This window comes from Chrysoperla carnea, chromosome 5 (assembly GCF_905475395.1).
Source record: "Chrysoperla carnea chromosome 5, inChrCarn1.1, whole genome shotgun sequence".
Taxonomy (NCBI): Eukaryota; Metazoa; Arthropoda; class Insecta; order Neuroptera; family Chrysopidae; genus Chrysoperla; species Chrysoperla carnea.
In genome coordinates, this window is record NC_058341.1 from 45825078 (window position 1) to 45845899 (window position 20822).

Below are 20822 nucleotides of genomic sequence, written 5' to 3' on the forward strand. Positions count from 1 at the left end.
ATAGTATTTTACTATGACTTGTGGAGTGGAGCACAAGTCATAGTATTTTACTATGACTTGTGGACTGGAGCACAAGTCATAGTATTTTACTATGACTTGTGCAGTGGAGCACAAGTCATAGTATTTTACTATGACTTGTGCAGTGGAGCTGTTATTGAGTGCAAGTTACTTGTGAAGTTGTTATTGAGTGCAAAATTTGTTTTATTTTGTGAGATGAGTGCGAGGATTTAAACATTTGTAGCTATCATCCATCGGCTTTTTGTAGTAATATTTCATTTTTAAGCATATCGAACTATAGTACGAGAGCTAGGAACGTTTTCGACCGTTCATTAAAAAAACAACTAAATTGGGGTTTTTTCTATTTGTATTTTACTCAACCTCGTGTCATTGTGCCAATCAAACCGAACATAGTCATTGTGGTCGGGTCTAGTTTTTTAATTGGTTTCTTTTGTTTTAAATAACTTTTGCACGACCTTTTACACATGGTTTTGAGACAATTTATCCCTACATTAGTTTCTTTAGTGGCGTTTTCTTGAATATCATTGCTTCTATTGATTGGATTGAAGCGAATAAATAAAATAATTGTTTTGTTAAAAATTTTTTGCCTGCCATCGAACCTTAATCATAGCAAAATAACTTTAAAATATCAAGAAAACCGCAGTAGCCTTCAATTTTCTCTGTAACTTTTCCAAAAATGAGGGAATTGAGTTGAAATTCTGGAAAAAAAATGTAACTTATGATAGGAAAAAAGTGTGGTCAATTGTAGCCCGACACATAACCTCAATTTTTAGAAAAACGAAACTATTTTTGAAAAATTTATCGTACAGTGTAGGAAAATTATCAGATTATAACTTTTTTTTTCTTTAATTTTAAATGAATTAAGTTTTTTTTAATGTATTTTTGGATAATGTTTGAATTACCTGACTATGAGTCGAAACATCGAAAAACAAAAATGCTGAAAACTCGAAAAATCCAGATTTGCATCATGTACTGCTAGGGAATTTATTAAGTGATTGCAGCTATTGCATAAATTATGTTTCAAAAAGTCATATGAGTATTTATCAAAAACATTTTGTCCGTAATTTTATCTTTCAATTAGCAACTTTAAACATTAATAAACGAAACAAAAGTAGCCATTATTCGTACAGGATACTCAGGTTTGTATGTAGTTCGGTTGTTAATGTTACGTTAGTGACTTTCCAATAAGTTAAACAGGTATTTTATCTTGAAGATTTATTTCTAATAGTTCATAGAGCGAGGTATAAGTCAAAATTGACTTGTAAATTTATAGGAAAACTTACCACATGCTGTAAAGAAGGAATGGAAAAACTTATAAAAGTGTTTTGTAATATTATGTACCTCAATAATCGATATAATATACAGGATGTTTCGTTTTAAATGAACCAGGCTTTTTTTTCATAGGGTTATATGCTTGAAAACATATTTCGTACAAAAGTTGATTCATTTGAAGGGTAAAATGTATTACGCATCAGTTCAAAAGCAGAAATTCATTTAAAAAAAATGTATTTGTGAAAAATAGTTTTGCTATATTTGCTCTTATCCAACTAACTTTTTCTTTCTCTCTCATCTGTCTAACATTCTTGTTCGAAAGATTTGAATACACTCTGTATAAACTACTAGTTATATTTATTTGAAATGGAATATTCGACAGAGATACAGAAGGTAGAACCATCGAGCTAGTAGCTTGCTTGCTATTACTATTATCATCATTTTCTGATATAGAAATTTACCAGGCATGTGAAAGGAAATTGATTTCTTACATTCTATTTAAATTGAATGCTACTTGAAATAATGTTTGTGGTTATATTTGTACCTATGTTAGAAATTTAAATTTCGATCTATTGTTGTAAATATTTTATAATGTTCATTTTTTATTGTTTAGATTGTGATCTTTTGTTGTTAATATAAATAAATGTTGTGGTTAGATGGAATGGAACACTATTGCTCTACTATGATATATATGACCCTTTAACTTATCGATTTATGTTGACTTCTATCGACTTGGACTAACGATACTAAAACTATTAACTTCCATCTAAATTTTCTAACGATACTAAAACTATTAACTTCCATCTAAATTTTCACAAATCTTAACTTATCTTGAAACTCCTAGTCTTGCGCAAAATCAATTGTTCTTTTATAATTTTTCCGATTAAAAAATCACCTTTATTAGTTTTTCAAGTTTCCCATTTCAAGCTTCGAACCAAGCTCTAAATTTATTTAAGGTGTTTGTTTCCCTACAGTATTTAAAAAAAGTTTTGGGTTATTGCACGGTACATACATATAAACAAAATACATGCTTTTTAGTCAAATAATATGCTATTTTTAGCTTTACAATACCACGCAACTACAAAAATATATAATATATTGTGTACAAGTGCTGCTTATAAATTTTACAATATATATATCGTTCTTCAATCATCATTTAACTATAGTCGTCTCTGTTCATCAAACGATGTATCTTCGATGAACTCATAATTAAATTAAAATTTTGTTTTTATATCATTGACAACCTTATATTTTTATGGTATTATTATAAACTACAAGATAAATAAATAAATATTTTAGATATTTTTTTATCACACTCTCTAGATTTTTTGATATAGAAATATCCAATTGAAAAGGGTAACCTATATGAATCATCCTTTTTTGGCCCAACTTTGAACGAAAAGTAAATAAATAATAATAAAAAGCAAGATGGCTTAGGAAGTTATATCGAGATCCCTAGTATTATTCAATCCTTTCAAATTGCCATATTAACTATCGACATTACTTGTAACTTATCTGAATTTTCTAACGATACTAAAACTATTAACTTCCATCTAGACTTTCACGAATCTCAACTTGTCTTGAAACTCCTACTCTTGCCTCAATTGTTCTTTTCTAATTTTGTCTATTAAAAAATTTCCTTTTTAAGCTTTTCCAGTTTCGCATTTTTTACACTTAAACTTTTGTTCTATCTCTAATAGTTTACAAGATGGGTTTTATGGACCGAAGACTCAATTGACCTATGCTGCTCATTTACGAACTCGACCTCAATTTTTACGTCCTCAGCACGCTATAAATTTCAGCTTGATATATCTTTTCGTTTTTGAGTAATCGTGATGACAGACGGACAGACGACCGAAAATGGACTAATTAGGTTATTTTATGAACACCTATACCAAAATTTTGTTCATAGTATCAATATATTTAAGCGTTACAAACTTGGGACTAAACTTAGTATATCTTGGTACATTTCATATACATGGAGCAGCAATACATTTCTGCAATTTTATTATATTATTTTTTATTTATTTTAGCCTTACAATATTGAAATTAATATTTGAAATAGTACAGGTTCAATTTTGGTCGGAATGAGTCTGTAAAATAAAATAGAAATTAAGCTTTATCATGTTGGGTTAACTGCTACACTCAACTCCTATTTTTGAAGATTCAACCATTAACTCCATTTTCAATCTTTTTCCAGAATTATTTTCGAACTTGAAAATATCTATTTATGAAATTTTAGAACCTGTCAAGAAAATATATGTTATACTGTATATACGATTAATTTCTAACAAAAAGTGATTTCAAATCGTTGAAAATTCTTTTACAATATATTAAATGCCATGAAAATTCAAGGTGGAAGCGATGAGAAGACTATATTTTATAAGCATTTGATTTGTGGTCTTTTAATTTTAGAACAATGCATTCCAATTAAGAAGAAATGTTTAGTTATAAAGTTTGCATATTTATTTTCGCTGAGACAACAAAAACGCGATATAAGGTAGATTTTAATATTTTGAAGCAATTGCCACTAGATTAGAAGTATTTACTCTGTCATATTGTAATGCTCCATCCGCCAGATTTAACTTGCCTTGCACTACCATTGTTTCAAAAAATTAATTAATTATTTTTATAACAGTTACGAAAAAGCTTTTTAGCTTTAAAATGTATTCATTTAATTGAAAAATGAATGAAACATGACTCTATCCTATGGTTTCTATTCAACAAGTGCAAAATTTTTTAACAAATTAATACCCATTACTTTGAATAATTGAACATCGCAATATTTTGTTTTTACCAAAAATCCATAATGTTTGTTTTTTTATTTCAGTTTTTGTATGTTTTACACAAAATGTATCGAAAATATTACTCTATTGAGTAGTATCAACCTAAAAAAAACATCTATTTTTCATATTAAAACATTCACAAAAAAAAAAGAGTTTATACTGGCATTCGTGTTATTTTACCATTTTTATTTTGTTATGCAAAAATATATGCTTTTAACACTTTTATCTCATTCTGTTCAACATATACAGATCTATTTATGTGTAGAGGAGTCCCATACAAAAACATGAAATTGAGCTAGGCCTAATTTGAACCAAATGGCTTGTGCAAACTAGTTCAAAAGTTAATCGTTGCATGTGAACGAAAAAAACATCAAATGAGTCTGGGCACTCGGTAGAAATTATGCTTCTTTTGTAAAAATAATTGTATTAATAATTAATTATAAATATTAGTTTTGTGGTACGCTACCTTGAATTTTTTCTCTCTCGATACTTTTTGCATTTCTGTTCGTTGTTAATTTAAGTTTTTTTTTCCATGTTTTTTTACAAGATAGGTACTGTTTGCATGTCTGTGCATTGATTATTCTAAAAATTAAAGGATTAATTTAAGAAGTTAAATAATTGATTTATTGTTTAAAGAATTAAATATTATGGCTACTCTAATTATAACAATTGTTAGCGATCTACTCTGTTTATTTAAGGTGATTGTAAACATACAGTATTGTAAAATAGTTTATTGCACGGCACATACAAATATATACTTTGCAGTCAAGTTATGAGTTATTTTTGACTTTGCAATACCATGCAATTACAAAAATATGTAATATATTGTGTGCAAGTGAGGCTTATAAAGTTTATAATATAGATATCACTCTTCACTCATCAATACTCTAACTATAGTCGTCTCTGTTCATCAAATGATGAACTCATTATTAAATTAATATTTTATTGTTATATCATATCAGCAACCTTATATTTTTATGGTATTTTTATAAACTACAAGATTGTCTAAATATTTGAGATAATTTTTTATCACACTCTCTAGTTTTATTGAAATGGAAATATCAAATTGAATAAGATAATCTTTATGATTCATTTTTTTCAGCTAACTTTGGTTGATAAAATAATAATAAAAAGCCCGATGACCTAGGAATTTTTTGACTTTTGGAAACTTTATAAAGTTTTATTGAAATCCCTACCTAGTATTATTCAATCCTTGCATATCTCTTTAAATATATCAAAATTTTAGCAAAAAAAATTTTTGACCCAAGTTACCCTACAGATCTGATGTATATACCTACACTTTATTTTGTTGTGTTGTTTTAGGGTAGTTATCCATCTGTATACCTTCAATACATTTACGAGTATGCCTCCTACATTTGTATGTATGTACGTACTACGTAGTTGTAACTCCCAGATAGTAAAAATAAAAAGTATCCTTTAAAATATATTCCTGTGAAAATGTAAAATAAATACAAGAGGTTTATAAACAAAACTGTTTCAAATCAAAAGAATAGTACCTAGATTTTTGTTCTATATACTTTTTATACCATGTACCTACAGTGTGTCGCATTTTAAATGAAGACACCCTCACACTTTCGTCATTTAAAGGAATATTTGTTTGAAAATTTGCACAGTCATACAGGGGATGCGTCACATTTTTTAAGATATTTGCTATGCAAATTTTCAAATGGATATTCTTATTAATGACGAAAGGGTGAGGGTGTCTTCATCTTAAGTACGACACACTATGTGTTATATATATCGAGGTATACTAAGTTTAGTCCCAAGTTTGTAACGCTGAAAAATATCGATTCTACGAAAAAAAACTTTGGTATAGGTGTTCATAAAATCACCTAATCAGTCTATTTTCGTTTGTCCATTCGTCTGTCTATCCGCTGACAAGACGATAACTCTAAAACGAAAAGAGATATCAAGCTAAGATTTTACAGCGTTTTTAGGACGAAAAAAAATGAGACTAAGTTCGTAAATGAGAAACATAAGTTAAGGTCTTCGGTCCGTAGGACCCATCTTTGAAAAACCATTAGAAATAGAGAAATAGAAGATGTAAAAAATGTTCCTTATAAAAACTCTTTTTGAAACATTTATTCGTAAACATCACTATTTACTCGCGAAGATGGAAATTAGGCGCAAATTGTATAGTATGTATTATATGGGAATATCAGTTATGTATGTGTGATATTTATGTATGCGTAATTTGACATTGTAATCAACACTGGATATACATGGTAATTCAACAATTATCTCAGTCAATTGCTTCTTTTCACTTGTTTTGTTTTATTTTTTGTTACTGAAAATGTTTATAGTTAACTTATTGGATGATTTATGTCAACTGAGCATTATTTTTGATCCTTTGAGCAAAGAAAACTTCGAGGTTTTGTGTGGCTGCCTGTGGTATTGAAATTTCTATTTTTAACACTATTATAAAGAATAGAGAGAACAAACAATTGACTGAGCTAATTGTTTAACTACTCTGTATAGAAAATGTTGAATATCAATGCTTGCATTTTACCAGTGCTTGCAACTAATCAAATTTTTATAAATTAGATTAGTTTAATACACCAACACAATAATTTTATTTGGTTTTTTTATCTATTTTTAGCTACCTGCATAATTTCAACTCTCTATCTTTTATAATTTTGGGGAAAATGGACACCAAAGTTTTGTTCTAATTTGCGCCCTCGCGGATAAACGCGGAAATTTTCGAAAAAATGTTTCAAACAAAAGCTATTTATTTTTTAATAAGGAACATTTTTTACATTTAAACTTTTGTTCTATATCTAACGGTATACAAGACCTATGTTGGTCATTTACGAACTTACTCTAACTTTCTCCATCCTGAGTACGCTATAAAATCTTCAGCTTGTTTATCTTTTCGTTTTGGAGTTATCGAGATCACAGACGGACAGACGGGCAGCCGAAAAACAACTAATTAGGTGATTTTACGAACATCTACACCAAAATTTTGTTGGGTATAAAGAGGAATATTTAAGTTTAACGTGTCTGTGTATCTGTGTGTCTGTCTGCTGCATTATCGCTTCTGGAACGATTTACCTAATTTAATTTTTTTGTTAAAGGTTATTTGATGGATAGTGTTAAAAGGTTTCAAATTCCAGTTTAGAATTCCATACCCGAACCTAATAACAACTAAATAAGAGATGATGATCTTCCTGCCCTGAATAGACTTTCTTGATCAAATTATCTTTCAAACAAATCAATAATTAATTCAATTTTTCTATAAACATGTTCCATTAGCCATTATCCGTATAATATTTAATAAATTACAAATATTCAAAAATAAACAAGAGTGTCCCATTACCTATATTCGTATAGTATTAAAGTAACTTGCTCTTCTGTGGTGAGTCTTTTTACCTCTCTTCAACAATGAACCAGTGTAATTTCTTTGTTATTCCATCTTTCCTTGGTTCTATTGCGGTTGAATGCTCATATATTTATATATTTTGCGGTTGTATGCTCAATCATTAGATAATTCATATTTTACTCGGTTGTTAACATTCTACTCGGCCACATCTCTCTGTTTTCATTGTGTATTTCACTTCGATGCATACATTCTTGCGTTTGTACTCTTATACAGCCCCATTTATGGTTTAATGTTAGTTTTAATGAATTTGGCATTTCTATTCCAAATTGTAACATCGTTATACATTAAAACTCTTGACTTATTTTAATAAGAGGATCGTTTACCCAATTTCTTTTTCCCTCCTGGAAATTGCTGGTTAACCTTCGTAGATGAAAAATTTATGTTGAATATTTTAATTTCTTCTAGTTCAAAACAACATTTTACACAAAAGATAGTTTAGATAATTTAGTGCTCAGTTTGTTAGTGCATGGAGCAAAAAATGTATTAAAAATTGTATTCGTTTGATTAATTGCTTATTTTTGCTTTATCATCAATTGATTATTAAACAGAGTAAGCATGAAAAATTAAATACCCTAAGTTTCATAAAATATTGGTTTTCTATCTTTTAGTATATGAGTCGTATTATTTTAACCTTACACAACATATATCTTGTAGGTTATGTAGTCCAAGTTTCTTCAAAACGTGATTTTCACACAGTTTTCAAATTCATAGTTCTAAGAAAAGCATTTTTTGATTTTTTCTTTAATCACATTCAATCTTTCCTATATTATGCGACTATATTATGTTTGGAAGATAATTCGATTCCAAATATAATTTAAGGACATAATTAGTTCAACGCTGGTTGAAAATATTTCGAATAACCTCGATTGAAAATGCTACAAAAAAGAATATTAAGTTTTATATTGTTTTAAAAACAAACAAAAAAATGGATAATCTAATTTTGAATGCTTCTGTAGATAGATTCACATTACTTGTATGTTCGAACCATATCATTAAATATTCTTATTGTGGGTTGTTTTTGATAAACCTACCTTGTGAACATGAAATAAATTTATTAACACACAATAAAATGTATATCAAATAATCAGGAACGTATTCAGTAAATCTAACGTTTACACGGTTGTACGAAAGAATATTATCAAAAGAGATGTTCATTATTTTTAACTTATCAGAAGAAGTTAATGTAATGAGGCCGCGATTTTGAAAATCTCCAGTTTTACATATTTCCGCGGTTTCAAGGCCGCAATATCCAAATCAAACCTTTTAAATGGGATGTCTGTGTGTGTGTGTGTACGTATGTGCGAAAGTTCGTTCGGATTCTTTCGCCTCGATTATCTCGCGAACCAGTTATGACATTAACAAGTGACTGGACTTACGACAGTACGACATCTCGTAGGCACCTTGAATTAGACCTTGAACTTGAAGGTCGGTTAAATATCAACTCGCTTTCGTTACCGGTGAATGATAGAAGAATATTATAAAAATAGAAATTTCTTTCTCATAAAAACATGTCGATTTTTTGTTTGAAACATTATTTTGAATATGAATAGGTTATGCACAAACTGAATGCAAAAATATACTTAAACTATTAATTTTTGTTTCCGAGATGTTTCCATTTGGTACGAAAAAATTGTATTTTATGAATTTTTGTGTATCTGAGTTACGTTAGGAGGACGATTTCATTAAAAAATAGATAAGGACTTCTGGGACATACTGTAAATAACACTATATACATAAACTGGATACAGTTATTCAAAGTAATTGATTAATTTATCTAAATATGTGGTGCATCATATCATTTAATCTAAACCTCAAGCTTAAAATCACGCATTAAATTGATAGGACGTCATAATATTAATTCGTCGGTACTAGCGGTAACCATTCGGTAGGTAATCTTTAGTGGCGTAATGAGAAATTAAATTTGTGAATCATGACCTCTACATAATTTTAAATGAATATACTTTTTGATGCTCTCTCTAATTATTATTTGGTGCATTAAGCACTCACTTCTTTTTCTTTACCAAAATAAAAAGTTAAATTTTGTTCTGTTTTTTTATTTTTTATTTCATCTCCACCATGGTTGTCAGAATTGTCCAAGTCAGACTTTTTTGTATCTGTGTTCTGATCGACTTCTATCGGACAGAGAAGAAACATTCAAATTAACAAAAGTATACGAATATGTCCGAAAATGTTCGAAGATAATAATTTTACTGAAAAATTCAAACTTTGGAAAAAAGAAAATTATATTCAGATAGGTAAAGTTTCAACCACATGTACCATGTGAATAATAAATGCTATTTATGTTTTAAATTAAGCGTGAGCAAAATGATTATTATGCGAGTGCTGACGAGATAATCGGGTATTATAAAACCGCTGTGTTACAAGTATAATGTCACTGGCACAACATGAATTGCTGGAAGAAAAAAAGCGTGGGCTATGATGTTCTTTACGGAACAAATCTATGACTTTCTGATTTTCCGTGAAAATATTTGTAAGTAGTAAAGTAGCAGAAAATGAATTTATTTTTTGTAAATGAATTATTATCAATCAATAGTCTACCCACGTACGCCACATGCTACGTAACATAAAATTTATGAATATGGTAAGTTCTTATATACAGGAGGAATTGTTATTTTATATTAAATATAGTGTTCCATAATTGCACGGAAATAATTTAAGCATGTGTTTTGCATGTGCTAGTATAAAATAAACAAAACAAGTGAAAACAAACAATTGACTAAGTTAGTTGTTGAAATACCATGTATAGACAGTGTTGATTACTCTGTCACATTTCACATACATAATGTCACACATATATAACTGATATTCCCAATAATACATACTGTACAATTTGCGCATAATTTGTGCTTTCACGAGTAAACAGTGATGTTTACGCAAAAATATTTCAAACAAAATTTGTTTATTTTTTATAAGGAACATTTTTTACATTTAAACTTTTTATTTTTCCTATCGGTTTACAAGATGGTTCTCACTAACCCAAGACCTTGACCTATGTGGCTCATTTACGAACTCGACCTCACTTTTTACGTCCTTAGCTTGCTCTAAAACATATATCTCGTTTCGTTTTTGAGTTATCGTGTTGTCAGACAGACAGACACACAGACAGACAGACAATCGAAAATGGACTAATTAGATGATTTAATGAACACATACCAAAATTTTGTTCGTAGCATCAATATTTTTAAGCGTTACAAACTTGGGACTAAACTCAGTATACCTTGATATGTCTTACATATATACATGGTATAAAAATGTTTATAAATTAACATTGGCTGAACTTAACAATTTATTACCGAAAGAGAGGAAGGTGTCTAGATATTGAATTGACAATATAACATTCATTAAAAATATTGTTGCAGATTCCACGATCCAAATCATAATTTCTTCTGCAAATAGACGCAGAAGCTTTCATGTAGCCTTCTATAAAATAACCTCATGTTGATAGGTAAATTGCGAGATCGGTTTGGACATTCACTCTGTATAATACTTTTAAGTTATAATTATGTACTAGAAGCAGAATTTCAATTTATTTTTATTTAATGTTAAATTTATAAAATATACTTATTTTAAGAGATTTTTCTTTTATATCTTACTTTTCTTACTCAATTACAATATTTTCTTCAAGTTTTAGTCTAGGCATTTTATCAAAATTGCTTGACAAAAATTTTCATTAAAGTATTTTTATCTGCCAAATTGAGATCGAGCCTCATGTTCCAGTACTTTGATCTAAAAATGCATTTTTTCTGGAAATAGCATCGAAAACAGTTTGACAAGTTTACGAACAAGAGTCAATAATAGTATAATAGGTATTTGTATTTTAAATAGGTGCGAATTTTCGGTTTATTTAGCGAAGTAAGATAAACAGGGAAATATAAATAATTTTCAAATCAGTTAGATAAACAATGTAAGATAAACAAAGAAAATAATATATTTAAACTTTTTATCAATATCAAGGTGTAAAACAAGATGTTTGTGTGTGTGGACGGATAATGAAAATACAATGTCTCCATGTAAAAAGAGGTCAGAGATCAAGGTCTTTCTTTATAAAAATGACGTAGTACTTACATGAAAAACAGTTGGCGGAATGTGTAGAAGTCTGGAAGCATTAGAAAAATATTGTGCGATGCGGAAACTAAATGTGAATGTAAAAAACGAAAATAGTGATTGTAAGTAATGGGTGAAAGTGCAGTAAAAACGAGGTATGTAAATTTAAAGAGCTTGAGATATTATCATGGAAGGGTATTTGGAATGAGACTGAAGAACGGATGTGTGATAAAAAGAAAAGAGTGTTGATGAGTGTGAGAAGGAATCTGTATAAGTATGCAAATTTTCCTGGAAACTTGATTGTGAAAATCTGTAATGAATAATAATAAATTTTTAGATTGATCATGACATTTTTTTCTAAAAAAGACTGGACTATTTAAGATAAATAAAATATAATATTTTAAGTTGTCTGTCTGTCGTGTTGTTGATAGCGAATTTCCCTTTCAATTAAAACGAGCGATTGGTTTTGTACTGACGATGAAACTTTCCAAAAAATCTCTACAAATCCAATGATCCTACATTGTTAACTCTAATCAGATGGAATCTAATAATTTGCTTTTGGTAATAAAAGTTTCCTAAATTTATTTTAGGAAAATCGAAACGTATACAAACGGGAATTGAAACATAATTTTTGAAATTTAATAAATATTATTTATGATAGTTATTTAATTTTTAAAATCATTAATTATAATAGTTATTTAATTTTTGAAATCTTTTAACAAGTTGTAATATTATTTGTAATACTTCCTTATGAGAAATTCGATACGTTTACTCGGCTTCTTTGTGAAGAATTATTTTATACTAAGGTAAAGTTTTTATGATTACTTAGCATGCAGATGCAACTACAAGTACCTATTCATTTATAGATCGTGAGTCTGTATTGGAGAGAAATTTCTATGATTCTTTCTACCTTTCATTAGGATGATTGATAAAGGCATGTTTAAGGATATTGAAAAATGAGACATTAGCTGCGGGGCACGAGTGTCGAATTTATAGTAATCGAGTTTCACGTTTTTTATTTTCCCCTTTTCGTATTTCAACGTCTTTTAATGTCTACCGTTTATATTAAAAGTAAACCATTGACCTCACAATTACAATGACCTCACAAATAAGCCATTGACATCACAAAACACAACTCTCGATTTGTAACTCTCGAAAAGGCTAGAAAAAAGGAGGACAACTTTGCGATTTTTCGAAACAATTTTTCTTTTGAGAAGTTAAAATTTTCAACGATTTGATTGCACGTACTGTATCGTCAATGGTTATCTTATATCATAAACAGTTGGCAAGATAAAACTCTTGAAATACAAAAAACTGGATAAATTGCGCAACGAAAATAAAATAAACTTTTCTATTCCAAATCGCAGACAAAAATTCTAAAAATTTCAGTTTATTATGAGCTACACGGGATATTATTTTACAAATGCAGAGATTCATTGAATTAAATTTTAATAGTATATTGATAGATACATATTATTATTTATTTCATTATACTTCTTCGGTGTATTTTTTCGTAAGTAGGAAAGGAAATTTTCACGAAATAAAACTTTTTTTCTATTTTTCTAATAATAATAATTGTTTACATATAAATAACTATTTTTATAAATGTTTCGGCTTGGTAACCTTCATGATATACAATAAGAATTATTCCATTATTATAGGTATTTACCAGACATCACGTTTTGCATATTGTAACCTTTCAGTACTGACGTGCAATTTTTTGTAACTTGAAGAAAAGCTGACGTACAGTCTCTCATCTCTATGATCCTATGGACTCCATCCAGCATTTTTGGTGTTTAACATCGTCAAACCGTTTACACGGCTTTCTCCAATATCACTCGTTTTACATCGCTCAGAATCACAGATTTTTTATACATGACCATAACTGATTTCAATCAGCAAAGAAAAATATTTTTGTGTTATTTTTGCTTATTCATTGTTTTAGTGACCCAGTATATTCTACAACATTTCTGAAACCAAAAGACATCACCCTAGAAATAAGTATGTTTTTTACATATTTTCGTTTACAGTTTACACTGATAACGGTCTGCTACACAGCGACGAATTTCCAAATTAATTGTACTCGGTGATTTTGTTTCCGTAGACACACTAAGACACGGCACGAATATTAATTAACTTGAACATACTTAAGAATCTACGAGTAAAATTGTACGTCAGCTCTTAAAGGTTAAAAATTGATATAAATATATTAGAACATGTGCCAAAGACAATTACATTCGCAGTAAGTATAAATTAAATTTAACAAAAATTGAAATCTATTCAATCTGAATAAAGTTTTGATCTTGGAAATCCCGAAGAATTAAACAAAAAAATTTATCTTTAGTTACAAAGACGCAATAAATATTCTAATCGGTATGAACACCATATACTGTATATTGTATTGTGGATATGGGCTTCAAGCCCACACTGATTAGCGATACCTTCAATATTTTGGGTGGATAGCCCTATTCAATGCTGTAACATTACTTATGCAAGATAGAAACTATATGTCTCCATACCATACCAGCAGTGTAGTATGCAATTTTTTTATCATGCTCAGGACGTAAAAAGTGAGTTTGAATACATAAATGAGCAATTATAAATGTTGATTATTACACTGTCACAATACACATTCATACATGTCACACACACACACACATATATATATATATATATATATATATATATATATATATATATATATATATACATACATATGTATAACTGATATACCCGTATAATACTATACAATTTGCGCATTATTTACGCTCTTACGGGTAAACAATGACGCTTACGAAAAAATGATTCAAACAAAAGTTTTTTATTTTTTCTAAAGAACATTTTTTTCATTTAAACTTTTGTTCTATCTCTAACGGTTTACAAGATGGGTCCTACAGACCTAAGACCCAATTGACCTATGTTGATCATTTACGAACTTCACCTCACTTTTAAAGTGAGGTTTTAAAAATAAAATTTTCAGCTAGATATCTCTTTTTGTTTTTGAGTAATCGTGATGATAGGCGGGCAGACATACGACTGACGACGGACGACAGACGACAGACAGACAAATGGAAATGACTAATTTGGTGATTTTATGAACAGCTATACAAAAATTTGGTTCATAGCATCAGTATTTTTAAGCGTTACAAACTTGGGACTAAACTTAGTATGCCTTTGTATATTTCATATACATGGTATAAAAATATAAAAAATGTATGTTTTGGTGTCCAGTTTTTCAAACCAAGTAGTGGTTAGTTTCAACTTGTGGTTTTATGGCGGCTTAATTGTGTTTTTGACTTTTCTAATTTAATAAAAAATAATTCAGGCATTGACATACAACACTTTCTATAATTATCTAAGAATTTTGAAGGGGTTTAAAACTTAATAATCAACTATTTTCAATATTGGCCTTTATTTTCTGGAAGTAGTCCTCAAACAATAACATAAAAATTATCAACGTTCAAAAAAACTTAAGCAGAATCATTTTCAGGTTCACTCATTTATTTTATGGCAGCAGAATTTTCCCTGGTCTATAATACAAAAACTTGTAAAGTACAAAGATTACCTGTTGCTTGTAAAAATTAACTATGAATGAATAATCACTTTAAATTACATATTAAATAAACTTTCCCCTTACATAATCCCCTTAGATAAATTAATGCATTGATAAATCCATATTGAAAATGCTAAGGCACTTCTTGTTTTACAGTTAACTCAGCAGAATGTTTTCTTCAACATTGTTAACATCATATCTACAAAATTCTATAGTTATATCCATAGTGTTGTCAGTTTTAGTGATTGTAGGAACATGCATATATTTTTCAAATATTTTTCGTATATGCTACTATGCATCAAAAATGCCTGGACCACGTGCTTATCCATTCATTGGAAATGCGACGCTATTTTTGAAGTCTCATGAAGGTAAAACAAATTATTATTTTTTAGTGGAATTTATTTTGGAGCAAAAACTGAAGTTATTTGAGAAAATTGTCTACTTCAAGATGTAACGCTGCCAGTTTATTGAATTTTAAATTTAGGTAATGAGAAACGGATCTCTCGGATGCCTCAGAACGGATTTTAGGCAGAAAAATCGTTTTCTACAAGTTCAAATCAGCCTAACACTTCAAATCAGAAATTTTAAGGAAAATCATTTATTAGAGTATTTTTGACCCAAAAATTATAAAATAAGGATTCGTTTGAACGAATTTTCTATGCTTTGTAAGATATGACTTTGTCAGTTTATTAGATGTTAAATTTGAGCAAATGTGAATTCAAAATAGGTTTTAAATGGTGGAAATATTTTCCATATCTTTTAACCAGCCTAAATCTTTCAGTGAAAATAAGAAAACAAAAGTTTTCACGTAGTCGAAGATTACAAAAATCCTAGCCATTTAAACGTATTGTCTATTTACCTGTTCAATTTAAAATTTTATTTAGTGAAGGCAGTATTTCCGTGAAAACAAAGGGTACAATTTCAATCGGAAATTTTGTTGTTTTCTCCAAACCCTAGTGATTATAGCGGTATTATTTTTAATTTTTTTTAGTATCAACACGTAACCTAATAAGTGTGTCTCTGGAATACCAGGACACACTAGCTCGATTATGGCTGGGGCCGATACCAATAATCCTTTCATCGGATCCAGAAATTGTTCAAGAACTTTTAACAAATCCAAATGTTTTGGAAAAGCCCGCTTTAATGAAATTGGTGTGGATGGATGCAATGGGAAGTTCCATTCTAATATCAAATGGTATTTTACCAATATTTTAAATTCATTTTTATTTCAAAAAATGTTTATTCACACAACATTCTAAATCTTAGTTCCAGTATGGAAACATGATCGGAATATAATTACAAGAGGTTTTAGTCCAAATATTTTAAAGTCATATTTTGACATATTTGTGGAAAAGAATCATATTTTAACTGAAAAATTAGATTTGGAACTGAATAAAGGAACATCGTTTGACATATTTGGATATTTAGCGAGAACAACTTTGGATGCAGTGTGCGGTAAATGAATTATATTTGCTAACCCATTTTAATCGATAGATCTGACTATCAACTAAAATGACATATTTATCAAAAATGATCGAAACAAAAGTTGCTGGTTCATAGAAGACATCTCCGATTAGCTTAAAAGTGCTGATAGCCGACGGATTAAACGGCTCCTTTTCAAGACAAAGCTTTGTGATCCGTTTCGAAAAAATTATCTTGAACATCGAAACCGAAAAACATAGTCACCTAATCCATTTTGACGTAAAACATTTTTCTGAGCCAATATTTTTTTTTAGAAAGTATTTGAATCTGTCGATTAAAATGGGAATAAATCTAAATCTCAAAAATTTCAATCGGTTAAATTTGTTTTTAGAATCAGTTATGGGTGTAAATATTAACTCTTACAACGAACCCACTTATTTTAATGCGTCACACAGGTAAAAACAATTTTATATCGTAAGATGTGGAATTCCTCGGGTACTCCAGAAAGTAAAATGGAAATATTTGTTATATGCAAAGTTTAAATAGTTTATATACAATAAATTTATTACTGATCAATGAATACCACGAGAGGTTTTTGGAAAATAGGTATCGGTAAGCGCTCATTAAGCATGTTGTTTGAGCTCGATTTTTTACGTCAATTACTTTGCTTAATACTGGCAGCTAATTGAGAACTGAATCGATTAAATAAAAACAAAGAAAAATATCAAATAACTCTTGTTATTCTAGAAACTTTTGAAATTGTTTGAGGAATATTTTACTATATTAATTTTTCTTAAAATTCAGATTAATTTCATTCTCAATTATCTATCACTTTTCTGCAAGTGGAAACATTATGCACACACCCAACCAAGTGTGAACTGACTATTTTCCAGCACAGCCAGTACTTTTCTGAATCAGAAAATCATTGTTCTGGCATCATATATCACATTCACCTCAAGTTGTTTAAATGTTTCGATTTATTTAAAAAATAAATAACAAAATTAAAATATTTAATTAAAATTTATCATAAACTCTATTTTTTTTAGTGCTATGCATCTTGTTATGATCAGAATATTAAGTGGATTTAAACTTTTCCCTTTTTATTATCGATTTACCAAGGACTATAAAATAGCACGCGAGAATCGTGAAATTCTACGTAAATTTACTGAAAATGTTAGTATTTGAAATTTGTAGAGGACTTAATTTACATAGATCATGGGTTAGCAATAAAAACGGAATTGCAGAATACATTAGATTCTTTTGTATATCGTTTTAAATGTTCCAATGGGTCATACGAGTGTCATATTTGTGTGTCATATTTTATGCTGAGTTTTAAAAATAATTAGATACAAGTTTTTATAAGAACGTTCTTCTTGGAGATCTTGAGTCGAATAAAAAAAAAAAAAGAATAAAAAACAAATAAAAAATCCGAGTGCGTTAATTGAAATCCGAAAAGAAAGAAACAAGTCCAGTAGTTTACATAAAGCGACTTTAAGCGTTGTAGCCCATTATTGGGAAGATTTGAGTCAGTCTTGATTTTAATGGGCCCCAAGTGTTAGAGTCGCTATGTAAACTAATGAGCTTGTTTCTTTCTTTTCAGATTTTTTTTAACGCAGTCGGCTCTTTTTTTATATATTTTGTTTTATTTTAGACTTTTTAGTGTTCCAGCACTAAAACTAAACCCTCCTATTATACTATATTAAAACTTCAAAGCCGATTTATTATTTCTTATTAAATTCAAACATTTAACTTATAAATAGTAAAAGGGTATGTAATCCCCTTTAAATTTGCGTTATTTTGATACAATTTTCGTTTTGTTAATATTTTAATTAACCTTTTACAATTTCGGTCCAACAATCCTCCATTTTTTTGTGTCTTCATACACCTATCTTAGAACACTTAGGTTTTTCAGACAAATATAATGATACCTCAAATTTTGAAATTCATTGAGCCGTTTAAAAGATATGAGGTAAGGAAGAAATTTACAAGCAAAATACATGCATACATATATAGAGCAAGATAAGTGCGAAAATAATAACCACTCCATAACACTCGGGTAAAAAGGACTTTTTTTATAAATAATTACGTAGCATTATTATTTTTCTCTATCTCGTATCAGTTACGAACATGAGTTTTTATTTAAAGAAGGTATTCTGCAATTTCAATTTTTCTGATAAAATCGCCTGATCCTAAACGATATTTACATATACTTACACTAATATATTTTTTTAGATAATTGCTGAAAAAAGAAAAGAATATAATCTTACATCTGTTAAAAATAATTTAACCGAAGTCCAAGCAATGAACAAGAATCAATTAAAAAAATCAATGCTGGAATATTTATTAGATTTTACAAAAAATAATGCGGATTTTTCACAAGATCTATTGCGTGATGAAATTAACACAATCATTTTTGGGGTAGGTTGGTAAATACACAATGCAAACAGGTTTCACCCTGTTCTTCAATTTGAATACAATAATAGACTTTCATAGGGGATTCATCGATATAAGAAGTAAAAAAATTGACTTTTCCAAATGCATAATCGATTTTTAGGATAAAATTAAGCGGCATGGAAATTGAATTCCAGAATCAACCCCTCTATGCCTAGTACAAAGAATATTCCCAGTTTGAGGTGATTTATAATTGAAATAAAATAAATTCTTCTTTTAGGCTTATGATACATCAGCTACTACCCTAGCTTTTGTTTTATTACACTTGGCAAACAATAAAGACATACAAACAAAATTATACCACGAAATTTATACAATTTTCAAAGACAAAAATGAAATCGAATTTGATGATTTAATACAGCTAAAATACATGGAAATGGTAGTTAAGGAATCAATGCGATTAACCGCAACAGGACCAATAATTGTTAGAGAAGTATCTGAAGATATTGATATCGGTAATATTGTTTAAAATTTGTATAATAGACAGTGAGGCCTAATAAAGTCAAAATTATATATTATTCTTGAAAGATGCTCTTTAAGGATTAATAAGAAAATGCTCCACATCCACTCAGGAGCTTATTTACCCACGCTCCAGAAAGTTATTGTTCATGGAATTTTTTTAAGTGGCATATTCTAGAATAAGAAAAAACAAAATTGGCGATATACAATATACCAACTTAATTTTCATAAAAGCAAAACACCAGACCACGATTACAGTCTTAGTTTTCTTTACCAACAATTTACTTCCATCCATCGCATCGTCCAAGCGGAAGATAAAAAGAATCATAAAATTTTGACTTCATTGTAGGTTTGCGGTCTATGAGTTACAATTAATTTTGAAATATATTAATTTTAGGCAATTATAAAATTCCAAAAGGGGCGAATATAGCAATTCCAATATTTACACTCCATCGAAATTCAAAGTATTGGAAGGATCCACTAATATTTGATCCCGAACGTTTTACATCGGAAAATATTAAAAAACAACATCCCTACGCTTTTATACCATTCAGCGCCGGTCCAAGAAATTGTATTGGTAAGAAAAAGTTGCAAAGAATGTTTTTCCAAGAATTTTTTTTTTAAATAACTTTGTCTTTAGGTCAACGATATGCATGGATGCTTATGAAAATTGTATTAGCCACACTATTAAATCGATATGAATTTCATACCGACTTAAAATTTGAAGAGTTAAGATTTGAGGCTTCTGTTACATCAACATTAGTGACTGGACACTTAGTACGAATCACGCCAAGACAAAAATCAGATGATATTCATCAAAAATAAAATTTTCAATTTATTATAATTCGACATAAGTTACATGCGTCTAGTTCCTAACACAAAATGGACCGAGAAACATCTTTTTTATTATTAAGATCACATATCAAAAAATATTCAGTAAGCATGCAAGTTTTAATATAGATGCAACAGTCTCGTACATATATATATATATATATATATATATATATATATATACATATATATATGTATATATATATATATACATATATATGTATATATATATATATATATACATATATATATATACATATATATATGTACGGTATTAAACTACAAAAACTTAACCGGTTTTATGTTGGGCTCATTTCTTCGTTTTGTTAAAATATTTCTGATTTTTTTAAGTGTACCATTTTCAGTGTAGTAAATTGCAGAATCGTAACATATCATTCGATTAAAAATAACTAAAAATAATAAATGGTACACTTAAAAAAATCAGAAATATTTTAACAAAACGAAGAAATGAGCCCAACATAAAACCGGTTAAGTTTTTGTAGTTTAATACCGTATATTACTTATATAACAATAAGCTCGAATTCTACTCAAAATAATTGTTTTA

The 20822-nt window shown here is 28.9% G+C and overlaps 1 protein-coding gene across 1 annotated transcript; it reads left to right on the forward strand.

Annotated features, from left to right (window-relative positions):
* The first annotated feature begins 15285 nt into the window (after positions 1-15285).
* On the forward strand, positions 15286-20293 carry LOC123301201 (cytochrome P450 4V2-like). The gene is made up of 9 exons (XM_044883937.1): positions 15286-15462; positions 16086-16289; positions 16361-16549; positions 16908-16971; positions 17563-17689; positions 18749-18934; positions 19188-19422; positions 19824-20003; positions 20067-20293. The coding sequence occupies exons 1-9, from the start codon at positions 15399-15401 to the stop codon at positions 20249-20251; spliced, it is 1434 nt and encodes a 477-aa protein (XP_044739872.1). The 5' UTR covers positions 15286-15398; the 3' UTR covers positions 20252-20293.
* The last annotated feature ends 529 nt before the right edge of the window (positions 20294-20822 follow it).

Coding starts and splice junctions, on each gene's coding strand:
- LOC123301201 (XM_044883937.1), top strand. CDS start 15,399: ATGCCTGGACCACGTGCTTATCCATTCATTGGAAATGCGACGCTATTT. Junction 16,550..16,907: donor AACTTTGGATGCAGTGTGCG/GTAAATGAATTA, acceptor ATTTGTTTTTAG/AATCAGTTATGGGTGTAAAT. Junction 18,935..19,187: donor TTAACACAATCATTTTTGGG/GTAGGTTGGTAA, acceptor TTCTTCTTTTAG/GCTTATGATACATCAGCTAC.